The sequence below is a fragment of the Puntigrus tetrazona genome, unplaced genomic scaffold (genome assembly GCF_018831695.1).
Source record: "Puntigrus tetrazona isolate hp1 unplaced genomic scaffold, ASM1883169v1 S000000143, whole genome shotgun sequence".
NCBI lineage: Eukaryota > Metazoa > Chordata > Actinopteri > Cypriniformes > Cyprinidae > Puntigrus > Puntigrus tetrazona.
This window is the reverse complement of record NW_025047820.1, coordinates 52,861-65,609: the sequence shown is the minus strand read 5'-3', so window position 1 is coordinate 65,609 and position 12,749 is coordinate 52,861. Positions and strand designations below refer to the sequence as shown.

The 12,749-nt window shown below is 36.6% G+C and overlaps 1 protein-coding gene across 1 annotated transcript in view; it reads left to right on the top strand.

The window, feature by feature from the left end:
* The first annotated feature begins 584 nt into the window (after positions 1-584).
* The window catches only part of LOC122332688 (arf-GAP with SH3 domain, ANK repeat and PH domain-containing protein 2-like), a 37,076-nt gene continuing 24,911 nt past the window's right edge, over positions 585-12,749 (top strand). Inside the window, 8 exon segments of the mRNA XM_043230064.1 lie at positions 585-901; positions 9,215-9,287; positions 9,632-9,777; positions 10,089-10,163; positions 10,746-10,795; positions 11,454-11,473; positions 11,476-11,582; positions 12,554-12,639. Of these exon segments, the coding sequence (XP_043085999.1) occupies positions 776-901; positions 9,215-9,287; positions 9,632-9,777; positions 10,089-10,163; positions 10,746-10,795; positions 11,454-11,473; positions 11,476-11,582; positions 12,554-12,639 (683 nt within the window). The 5' untranslated portion in view covers positions 585-775.

Genomic DNA, 12,749 nt, shown 5'->3' with positions numbered 1-12,749 from the left:
TGGACCATAACACCGCTGCATTCAATAATGATTAATTTTATTCTTGTAATTTTACATTATCGAGACACTACTTAAATCTGTATCGTAAAGGCACTATATAAATAAAGGTCACTTAACTTGACCAGTTAAATTATTCCTATAGTAAGTTTGACTAAATACACAAAGAGACACTTGTCGCCACCTACTGGCGTAGCGTAACCTGCCATAAAGAGTACAGAATGAATCAGTAAACGAACAGATTCAAAAGACTCGATTCCTTGAATGAATCTAAATCACCATATATATATAAATAATTTCTTTTATTTATTTAAAAGCAAAATTACTACATTGCTAGCTAATCAAACTGCTTCTGAAGACACAGTCCTAACATAATGGCTATGTTTATGCGACTGACCCCTGATGGTATTATGATTCTTTTTGACACTGCACTTGAAAACGCCATCTCCACTCCACTACTGACCACAATAGATGCTTAAAATAGTTTACCAGTATTAACCACCCCAACCATTGATGCGCTTTGTGGAGACCATTGACCAACTGCGCATGCGTACTATCGAACAGTCAGCACTAGACTGCCACTAAAACGGTCCTGTTTCCTCTTTATGCGCTTTCGCCACTATAAGCCAAAACATTTCACTGCCGCACTTTACTTTGCTGCTGTGGTGACTTTCCAAACAGCTTGACACCAACTTCCTCACCGGCAGTAGTATCATTTTGATGGGCTTGCTGTGAAGCATTTCTTTTATAATTAGCGTTTTCTTAATTTTCCTCCAAAATGCCTGAGTTCATATCGGTGGATGAGTTTATCGCGGAGACTTTGGAGGACTACAGCTCCCCCACCACCTCTTCCTTCTACACCAAAATGACAAGTTGCCGAAATTCCGCCAACAATATCGAGGAGGTATGAGAATATGCTTTCGCCTGCTGCCTTCCGCTGTAATCCCGTGTTATGTATTTGACAGTTAAGTTGTACAACATTGTGAATGAAATGAAGGTGTTCTGTCCTGTCCGTCAGCAGCAGCAGGTCTCAGTGTCTCTTTATCCTGTTTTACGGCGCTTTGTTTCAATGCAGAACTGCTTAGTCCAATGAACGTGTTGGCTTTCATGTATTTTTCTCCATGAACACTGCTTCAAACATTACTACAGCAGACACTGATGCTCTTTGTCTTGTTGAACCCATTGGGCTGAGCGCAGCCTATTTCCAACACCGCAAACAACGCGATTTCAAGCTAAATCCTCAGTTAAAATATAGGAAATCATTTCTGTTCATATAACCAGTGTGCTTTTAAAATAGTTCAAATGATTAAATAGCACGTTTTCATGTGGTGCTGTGACACAGTGCAACTGAAAGAGGAAGGATGACACATATTTCATTGCGCGTTAACGTACATTTCCTCGTCGTTATTGCACGTTAAATTGCAACGGATACCTTTTTGTAGTAAAATGTTTCGCATTTATTTCTTATTTCTCTCGCGTTACATATCTCATATCCCTCCTCGTGCGTCAGTGAGCTTCTGCTGTATTATCACGAGCACGTGCCTTTCAACCAGCGTTTATTGAGCTGCATAAACAAAAGCCGGCTTAGGATTCATGGACCTTCTGGAGCTAAGGAACCAGCCTGTAATGTTTCTGGATCTGTATCCTTTGTTGTTGTTGTTGTTGAAACAACCTTCCCATGAACCAATCACTGCCCTCTGATTTTAGGGTTAGGGATATGGGATGATTGGTTGATAGGGATGCTGTTTCGGGGTCAACAAAAGGATGCTGATCCAGGATCATGTCCAGTTAATGGGGATCATGTTTTACGACGAAAATAATGTTAGTGTAAGGTATTCTCACTGCTGTTTGCCAAGAGGCGTCATTACTGCATTTACAAAAAAATTTATTAAATATATATATATATATATTTTGCTTTATAAAGACAACATTATTTAAATTGTATTTATCATATGTATTATTTTGCTATTGTATATTTTGACTCAGCGCAGGTCACCCTCTTCCTAATAAACCAAAGCTCATTTTTATGCACATTGGTCTACATTTTCAGACCCCCAGTTGTGTCAATTTGAAGCATACAGCCGGGTCAGGGTGGTAACAATTGAATGATGACTGCTTTAATAAGAGTGACATAGTGGAATGTGAAGTAACCATGGTGATGACCTGGCCTGTGGATACACAGCCATACAAATTGAACAGTGCACTGCATTACATGCTTGATTGTTTGGGCTTCGTGTGACAGGATGGGACCCTTAATATCTAGTGAGCCTTGCACACGCGTAGCCCCAGGGGGGTTCAGGACAAAAGCGCTACAAGAGAGTCTGAGTGCTGGTCTGTTTTTTGGTTTTTTTCTTAAGAGTCAGCCACCACCACCCAAACCATTATTCAGCCTTTATAACCTTAAGTTCTCAGACCGGACTACATCAATGAAGGACACCTCTGTGTAATCTGCCTTAGTGCAGATTTACAGACACTGAACTAAATCCTGCAGCTCAAAACAATCATTAGAAGCCGTGGAGGGCAAGTATATGAAATATGTGTGACTTGCAGGGATAATTCACCAAGAAGTAAAAAAAATAAATCATTTGTTCACCTTGTTTTTTTTGCAAACCTGTATGATTTTATTTCTTCTTTGGAAGAGAAAAGAAAATATTTTGTCCATATTATCAGATTAACAGAGCATGAAACAACACTAGACCTCACTGAAAACACACACACACACATATTTTTAGGTAAACTATCTCTTTAAATAATGAATGCTATCAGCTCTGTGCTCAGTGCTCTCTTGGTGCAAGACCTGTTCCAGTTAATTTAATGTTGAATCTCACTCTTCTTCTAATATTTGAGCTAGCCACCTACCTGATACTTCAGAAAATTAAAGAGGAGGAATTGAGAGCGGAATAAGACAACACAGATGCTTTGCCTTAATCTGCACTGACCTCAAGAGAGATAATGGGAACCCCATGCTATAATAGAGTCTGTGTTTAGGTCATGTGGCTTAATGACAAAGCAGGAACTAAAAAGATTTCCCTGGACATTTCTGATGACGATCCAATACACACCTCAACTGTCTCTCTTCAACACAGCATCGTGCTTGTGAGTTCCCGTTGTATGCTGCCCAAAGTAAATTGAAATGAGAGGCGATTGGGATTAGCAGAGGCAGCGGAGAGGAATAATGAAAGATAATTGGAGTGCTTGTATAATCTACCGCACCAGCAGGAGTAACCCAGGCTGTTGTGGCACGCCTTGTTTTTCCCGTATAAAGCAAGTCATAGTTACCCATTCATTCAGAATGGAGATACCCGATATTACTATTATCTTCATTCCTGGAGCATTTTCGGCATAGTACGATTTTCCTCAGGTTTCTTGAAGGTACACTCTAATAAAAAGTTTTAAACATAGTGTTTTTTAAATAATACTACCAGGTGCATCATTAAAGTAAAATTGAGGCCGAGGATGAATGCATTACTGTCAATTACTGCAGCGCTTAATGCCATGAAAGACGGTGCACTTACAAGTGATTTCACAAATATGGATCCCATTTTCTTATGGATTTAAAGGGATACTCTGTCTCACTGCCATGTCATTAAACCCTGCCTGACTTTGTCCTCTGCATGTGGAACATAAAATATGATATTTTAAGTCTCTCAGCGTGTGTCACTTACAGTAAATGGTGGTCACTGGTAACCAAAACTATTTGGTTATCAGTATTTGCTCAGAAGAAAAACATAAAGGTTTGGAATGAAATAAGGGTGAGTTAATGATCAGAGAGTTATTATTTGGGGTGAACTAGTGTGTTCAAAGTAAGTGGCATCAGCATGTTATTTTACACCATAGAACATTTGCTGACTTCATGATAAACCTGCTCGACATTATTTATGCTGCTGAGCTTCATCGGAGTGTGTTTTATGCTAGTTTTGAACAATGTCGTTTGAATGTGTGTGTGTGTGTCTGTCACTGTCTTTAGAGCACTGTGGACACAAAATAAATAGCATTCTTTCCCCTTCATAAGAAAACCACTGGTCTAAATGAGTGCTCGTAACACCTACCCAGCTACCAGTGGGACAATGATAAGTCACTTTTTACCTTATTTAGCAGTTGATTGTTAATAACTGTGAGAATGTGATCTCATAGTGGTGTGATGAGTTTCACTTCTGGCCTCCTTGCTTAAGTAGCTGGAAACGGCAGTGGTGAAGAGAGTGAATTGTGTGGGCTTTGCTTCATTAAGCACAAAAGTGGGAGATAAACATCTGGTTGTGCTCCTCAATTATAAAATGCCTCAGAGCTCTAAACATTATTACTGCATGTCTCATGGTGGATTTGTGACTTGAAGCATTGGGGCTTTTATGTTTCAGTACAGAAGCTGTTCTGTTGTGGTAAATAATTAAATTTCTTTCGATAAATTTAAACACGGTTTTCTCCCAAGGAAAAGAACTAAACTTTGGAAAAAGGACCCAAAAGAAAAATAATAATAATGATAATAATAATAACATTTTAATTAAAATGTAAAGAAACGATACAGAGCAACATCTTCACTGGTGCTTTGTACAATGTCTGTTTTTTTTTGGTAGACTAAATTAAAAATTTTAAATGCCATATTATATCATAATATTAACACATATTAAGGTATTATTTCATTTTAGAAAACCAGACCAATTTTGGTTCAGCTAGTTATTTATTTCTAAACGAAAAGGTTTTTTTTAAACCCAGCTTTTTTGCATTTAGTGTTTGCCAGAGAAGCTGAAAAGAAAACACAGCCAGATTGTTATGGGCTGTCTGAGTCTGAATCTGTATTATCTAGTGAGATTTTTTCAGTTTACAGCCAGTTTCTATTTAGATAGCTGGCTATACTGATTGGCTTCATCACTCTTTCGCCTCTCTACCAATGAGCTGGTGTGTGGTGTGTGTTTAGTGCAATATGGCTGCCATCACATCATCCAGGTAGACGCTGCGCATTGGTGGCGGTTGAGGAGGTTCCCCCTTCTGTAAACCCAGAAATATAAATATAACTAATTATTATTATCATTATCATTTGAATAAGGTCACTTCCGAGCATTATGCAGAATCCAGGGTAGCAATAAACACAGAAGAGAGAGTTGGGAATTTAAATAGACAAGGTAAAATGTTACATGACCATTGAGGAGTTTTAACCAAAGTATGTTTTGTAGACTAAATTTTATGTTTCATTTTCATTTTAAAATATTGTAGCATCCCATTTTAATATATTATTCATACTAGTGCAATCAACATTTATAGCAAATAGTTTAAACAGTGTTCCTAGCATAAGAGAACATGTCATGCTGTCCATAAATATGTAATGCTTCACTCCCAGGTTTTGGGACTTGAAAGAGAAGGATGGCATTTCTTTTGGCAGTGTAACCGAATCAACATCACTGCGCCTGTTTATCCTGAGTATTAATGGCTGGTCTTGTTTTGTTCTATCCTTTCTCTGTGTGCTATAGTGAATTTCACAACCATTTTCATGTAATGGCACTAAACGCACACAAAAGCCAATCCAAACGGCCAGGCAACATTGAACAAAAGAGCCGTGAGGTTAGCCATGCTGAGTACAGAAATCTCACTCTGCCTAGTCAGGGGAATGTGAATTTCAGCATGGAATGCTGTTCCAGGTGAACCACCGCATGGTTGAATTGTTATTGGCCCAGTGTACACATAACAGAGCTGATAGGAAAGGCTGACGTTAAGAAAGTCAAATATCCTTGATGTAAAACAAACTGCTCCTACACAGTCTCATGGCCAATTCGTATGTTTTTTACGAGGTGGCTAATTTGTGCGAATTTAAATACGACATCACTTGTGCGATTTTTATGCGATTCGAAAGAAACTGAATCGGATCGGCAACAAAAATCATGAATTTTATGAGTGAGCCAACCTCGTAAAATATATGTGAATTGCAGGTTGGACTGGCTTAGTCGAAGAAAAATAAAAAGCTACAAAAAGAACGTACGAACAACATAAAGCATATAAAAACATGTCAGCGTGGAAGCTTCTACAGTAAGTTTCTCATTTTGTTTTCGCAGAATATAAGAATCATACAAGTTTGAGAGTGAGTAATTAATGCCAGCGTTTTCATTTTAGGATCCCCAAAGATAAGGGATAAGTGTTGGTTGCCAAGTCAGATGATTTCAAATCACACTCAAAGTGTTTCTCAATCGTGCTGTTTGAGGAGTTCATTACAGACTCTCTGAACTAATAACAGTGAATTACATTTTCCTCTTCACACTATCATGTGTGACACCAATGAATATTAATTGCTTATAATCCTTTTATGCTGCCATTTGACAAGCCTGTTTCCTTAGAGAATAAAAACAGCAAGATAAGACATGAGTGTCAGAATCAGAGGTCCTCTGTTTTGAAACAGGAAGAAGTCTCCATAGAAACTGAGAGATTTTTTTAAAAGGAAGTTGATTTCAAGGCTAAGGAGAACATAGATCTGCTTAGTTATTTTGTAGAGTTTTTGAAAATGTTCTCTTACTCTTAACACACCTCAAATAAACAGTGCGATGGACATGAATGTTGTGAAAGCACTCAATGTTTAGGATCGACACCCATGTCTACTGTCTCATTATCTCCACTGTCTACTGCATATCATCCTGTGAGCTGGTGGCACCCAGCACATGTTCCTCAGACTGGCCTGGAGCCTCCGTCCCTGAGCAGTGAGACTGATGAACGAACATTCTTCCAATCTGAGCCCAGCCCATTAAATACCCCACTTCTTTTCTACACAACTGCAATAGCTGGGAACTGGACAATGTGTTGCTGCAGTATTCACACCATATATCACATCTGCGATATCTTTTCAAATGGACGTTAATTCATTTAACTGTTTGGTTTGGTTTTTCTGGTATAAAGTTGTTGAATCAAATAGTATAAAGTATAATTGAAAATAATTGTATTTTGCACTTAATTTGTAGGCTGCTCTAATGTTGTCTCATTGTAATTCATAATGACAGTAAAGAATCAGTATTTGACTTACACTTTTGCATTCCTATTTACATCGTCATCTTTAATGGTTGCAATGTGTCATGCTAACAGGCAATGTTCTCATAGTTTTGGTTAATGTTCTTGCAAAATTATAAACAACGTTCTTCCAGTAACATTAATGGAATGTTCTTACAAATTTATCAGGTATTTAATGTTCTAACAACCTTAGCACAAAAATCTTCCACTTTTCAATGCATCACCAACATTTGAACAACCGATGGATAGACTTATATTTTAGTATAGAAGTGTATGTCACAGTATGAAAGACCACAATTTCTGTTTCACTTTAAAAACCCAAATACCCAAATTCATCTCCTCTGTGAATGTGGCCATCTAACAACGGCCTAGAACACACAGCGTGTTAAAACACTCAGAACACTCAGAAGTAAACACTCATAACGCTCACATAACTATGACTTTGAAAAATGTCAAAGTGTATTACGGCCTCATGCGCTTTGTTGTGCCTCCTCGCATTGATTTGTGATATTGGTGTGATAGTAAAAGCACGGCTGAGTTGATTTACATTTCGCTGTGCTTTTTGACCTGGAACAAGCGCTGCGTTACACTGTCTGTTAAATGTACTGTTGTCGATGACTGACTTTTCAGTTTGATCTTCAGAGGCACATAAAAAAAACATTGCAGCTGCTCTCTCTCTCTTTTTTCTTTACAAGAGCAAACTAATTTTGCCAAAGGCATTCTGGGGACTCCCTCAAGTCATAAACCAAACCTTCCTTTAGTGTATAATAAGACTTTGGAGATTTGGCTTTTTGTAAAAATTTTATTAAATAAAGACCTGTTTACGGCAATGCTGATGGGATATGAGCTATAGGAAAGTGTTACAGTTCGGCAGGGCTTCGTTCTCCACCCTAAGGAACAAACTGTTTATCCTGAATGAAGGGAGGGATAATTGGGACAGACATCCACAGGAAATACTGTTTCCCATTACAGACATGAAGAAGCTAGACTGTCAAACTCAGGGGTATTGTGACACTATGAAATAAAGTCTGGAATCTTGTTTATAGAGCTACACACGATCTCTTATTGTACAACATGGGCCGTACACTTTTGTGGTGGGTGGAAATATTTTAAATGAACCAAACTGTTGAAGATTTCGCCACAGTTTACTATTCTGAACCACACTGAGTAATGTATCATGCTCTCAGATGGCAGGCTGTAAACAAAGAACTATGAAGCTGTTAATTAATTTTTCCTTGTTTGCTCTTGCTTATTTAGTGACACGACTTTATGCTCTAGTTGCTGTCTTATAGTAACTCAATTGTTGCATTATTCATGTAGCTAGATTATATTTTAGTATAGAAAGTGTAGCAGGTCTAATTTCAGCTGTCCAGGCATGCTCTTTGGGTATTTCATTATTTCATAATCATTTCACGATTGCATGTAATTGTTGTTTTTGAAACAGGAAATGTGTTTCTGTAAGGAGCCATTTGGAGTTCTGTTTGTGTCTCTGTATGTGTGTGTGTGTGTTTCCTTGTGTTTATGTGTATTTCAACACAGTTTAAACTAATTGAAGTGGTCTGGAATGAAAATACATTTATGCATTTGGCAGAAGCTTTTATGCAAATTGACTTACACTGGATTTAAGGTAACGTATCAATGTTTGGGGTTGGTAAAATCTTTTAATGCTTTTGAAAGAAGACTAAATGTAATTCAAAAATACAGTAAAATAGTAATATCGTGAAATATTCTTAAAATGTAAAATTACTGTTTTCTATTGTGATCTAGTTTAAAGCGTATTTAATTCCTGTCATGGCAAAGGTCAAATTTTAGCATATAATCCTGTAGTCTTCACTGCCACACGAGACCTCAATTTAATTTAATAAAATAACATTTTAATTATTTGATGAATAGGTATGTTCAAAAGAACAACATTCATTTGAAATAGACATTTTTGTGCCATTTTAAATAACATTTGATCAATACAATTTTAAAAAACAATATTACCAGATAAAAGTATTAATTAGTAAAAATTTTACTGAACATGAATATATATATATATTCAGGGACTTCATGACCCATGACCTCACCAGTGCTAGTGTCATGCTCGAGTTAAAAAGCATATAAATATGTTAAAATTAACATATTCACTAATCCTGATTAACAAAAAGACTGGTGTTTCTTAGATGTATAAATGTTAAATGTAAATGTAAAAATTTAAGGTTGGTGAAATCCTTATTTTTTCTTTTTTTAACAGGCCTTGGACTCTGACCGTACAATCTTGCAGAAAATGAAGAAAGCAGCCAAAGCAAAGCACATCTCTGGCCAAGGTAACATGAAATTACGTTGAATCTATTTGATGTATTTTGCTACAAACGTCTTTACTACACCATAGTTGTTTTTTGAAGTTCATGCACATTAGACTGTAAGCAGCATTCATTTAGTCTTTGAATCTGTATTAATTCATTAGAGATTGACAGCGTATGCAAAACATTTCCTCCAGCTCAGATATCCATGAATATTAATGAAGTAGAAGGCAGATGCCCCCTATGAGACCCAAACACGTCAACATCTCTATCTGTTTTTTAGCGTCATGTGCTTTTAGCCAAATCCCCATGATTTCTCAGTTATATTTTCACAGTTTTCTGAATTTCTGCTGCTGATCTTCTTCCAGACCACGTATCACATTTGGAGGCATACATCAATTCCATGGAGAAGTTGGCCGTGAATTTCCGCAACAATGGAGAACAGGAAGTGGCCTCTGCGTTTAATAAGTTTGCAGAATTCTCCAAAGAACTGCTGACGCCAATGAAGAACTTGGTGAGACACATGGAGCTCCAGGGAGGGCTTTCTGTGGCTTCTGCATAATCCCATAGAGTGTTTTTAGTATTAGTCACGGTTTGGACTTACAAGATAGGCCTTATCTGCAGACAACTCAGCTTCCTCGCCAAAGGTTGTCTCAGCTCTCTGTCCGCAGCTCCTTATCCCTTCCAGGCGCATTCACGTTAAATAGATTTTTAAAGTGAAAATATGTTTAATGTGCTTGTTGGCAAGCATATGCTGACATAAACTGGGTATAAATGGGTTTTGCCAGCTCACATTTTTCATTTTAATGTTTCTGTTTTTATCAGTTGAAGAGCATGTTGCACAACGTCAACTTCTTCCTGGACTCGCTGGTAAAAGGGGATCTGAAAGAGGTCAAAGGTGTAAGTTGAAATCTACAGTACAAGCGATGCACTTGAAGTGATGTTTTCCTTGTGTAGATGTAGATCTATATTCATTTAAGGACATATTAGTCAAAAAGCGTATAATACGCTTTAAAGCATAAACTTAAAAAAATGAGAAGAAATTCATAGGTTCAAAAATGTACATTTTTGTGCTAGGTCACGTATTTTTGTGATATTAAATGTTGGACATTTTTTATAGTACCCCACTGTATACCATTATAGCAAATAATTACCATCTTTGTGTACTGTGGTATTCACAAGAAATTAAATGACAATGTTAATACCAACTTTCTGTTATTATTTGCCTCGTTAGTGTTCCTAAATGATGCAAATATAGATGAAGTGTGCAGGATATTTTCCCAGAAGGCAACAAGGCATGTTCTAGTAGAAATCTATTACATAGATCATTACCATAAGCACAGTGTTTAGTGCGAGCAGATGGTAAGGAGACAGAAGATAAGACAGACTTCTTTTAATTCTTCTCTGTCTGTCTTGAGGATCTCGTTTTTTACTGTAAGATGATGAAAGTCTGACTCTAACACCTTCTTTTCATCTTGTCAGGACCTGAAAAAGCCTTTTGACAAGGCGTGGAGAGATTATGAGAATAAATTGTGAGTGCTTTTTACAACGCTGTTTTTAAACTAGGCTTATTCCAGCCATTTGTTCCAGTGTTTTGTTTTGTTCTGACACCCACTGAGCGGTGCTTTATTTTGATTCATTAGATAAGAGATATTGCAAAAGCCTCAAAATAAGCAAGAGAACAAGAAAACATTTTATCACTGGTCTCTGTCACGACAGTCTGTGTTTGTTGGTGTGTGTGTGTGTGTGTGTGTGTGTGTTTGTGTGTGTGTGTCAAACAACAACCTATTTTAGAAACTGTGTAGGATTTATATTCTTTGTGCCTCGTATGTTACATATTGTCTGTAGCATCACTTGTTCTCTTTCTCATATTTAGTCACACTTTTTTAAAGCCAGGGTTGTTTAGTGTATAGTTTTAGCTTCATGACGTCAGTACATCAAAAATTGGAATTCCATGGTATTCTAATTTGCTAAACTTTTTTGTTACCATAAATCCGTTTACCGTAATACTTCCTGTATCGTTATTTTGCTGCTTTTAATTTCTGTTCTTCATTTTCTCGCTTCACTTCTCTTACAATACTTTTGCATTTTGTTTCCACAAATCAAATGAGTACTGTATTTGTGCGTTATGCAGTACTACACTATAAAGTGGAACTCACCGCACTGTCATATGATTTCTGTCCCCTTCAGCACTAAAATCGAGAAAGAGAAGAGGAACTGGCGAAGCAATACGGTATGGTGCGCACAGAGGTGAGCGGAGGAGAGATTGCAGAAGAGATGGAGAAAGAGCGCAGGATGTTCCAGCTACAGATGTGTGAAGTAAGATCCGCTCATGTTTGTGTAACTACAATAGAGGAACATGACAGATGTTGTTTGATTTATGGTGTGAACAGCTCGTCTATATATAAATGTATGAGTTGCGAAAACTTTTTCTGATCTTTTCATGCCTAGCGTGGCAGATATGAGGGTCCAATTTGTAGTGCGTAGAAAAATTTTAATAAGACATTGTTGCTTTCAAAATTAAACAATAATAAACACTAAGTGCTACATTATGAATACGTTTTGAGTTACCAAATTGTTCTTATAATAATTGTTTTAATTATAGTTGGCATATGTAAGACTAAAATAGGCCTGGGTGATACTGGTAGACACAACTAACTGGTAGAGATTTTGAACTATGTTTTCTATCGTGATTACAATAACATTTAAAATGGCAATAACATTACATAATAACATTTGATTACTTTACACAATGTTTGTAACATTTTTTGGTGCATTTAGTTTAAAACATTTTTATATAGGAATTATTAATTTTCTATGGTAAAATTGGTAACAAAAAACAAACAAAACTAAAAAACTATATAGTGATGTATATTGTTACCTTGAAATAAAATGACTCCTATCGTTATGTAAGATTTTGGGCATACCGCCAACCCCTGCCCTAAACAGTCACTGGCTGAAAGTTAATGTACACTATATTTTAAAAAAGTTATATTTTTTATAATATTTTAAATGTTTATGAAAGAACTCTCCACCAATGCTGCATTTATTAAAAAACATGGTGCTCAGGAAAGATTTCTTATCATTATCGATGCTGAAAAAAGTTGGTCTGCTTTATATTTTTGTGGATACCATGATGCTGTTTTTCCGGGTTCTTTGATGAATAAAAAAAGGATTTATTTGTAATTTTACTTTTAACAGTGTAAAAAGCTTACATCAAGTTAATATATATTATCGTTTAATAGATGTAATAATTTCATTAAATGGTATTTGTTTTTCTTCATAAACAGTACCTCATCAAAGTAAATGAAATTAAAACCAAGAAAGGAGTAGACCTGCTACAGAACCTCATCAAACACTACTACTCTCAATGCAAGTAAGTCGTGGATTTATAACCATTCTTATAACAATTCTTTTGAAAAAAAAACCCTGTAAAGCAAAATATTCAGTCCCTAACAATAGATCTGTCCATTGACATGAAGCATA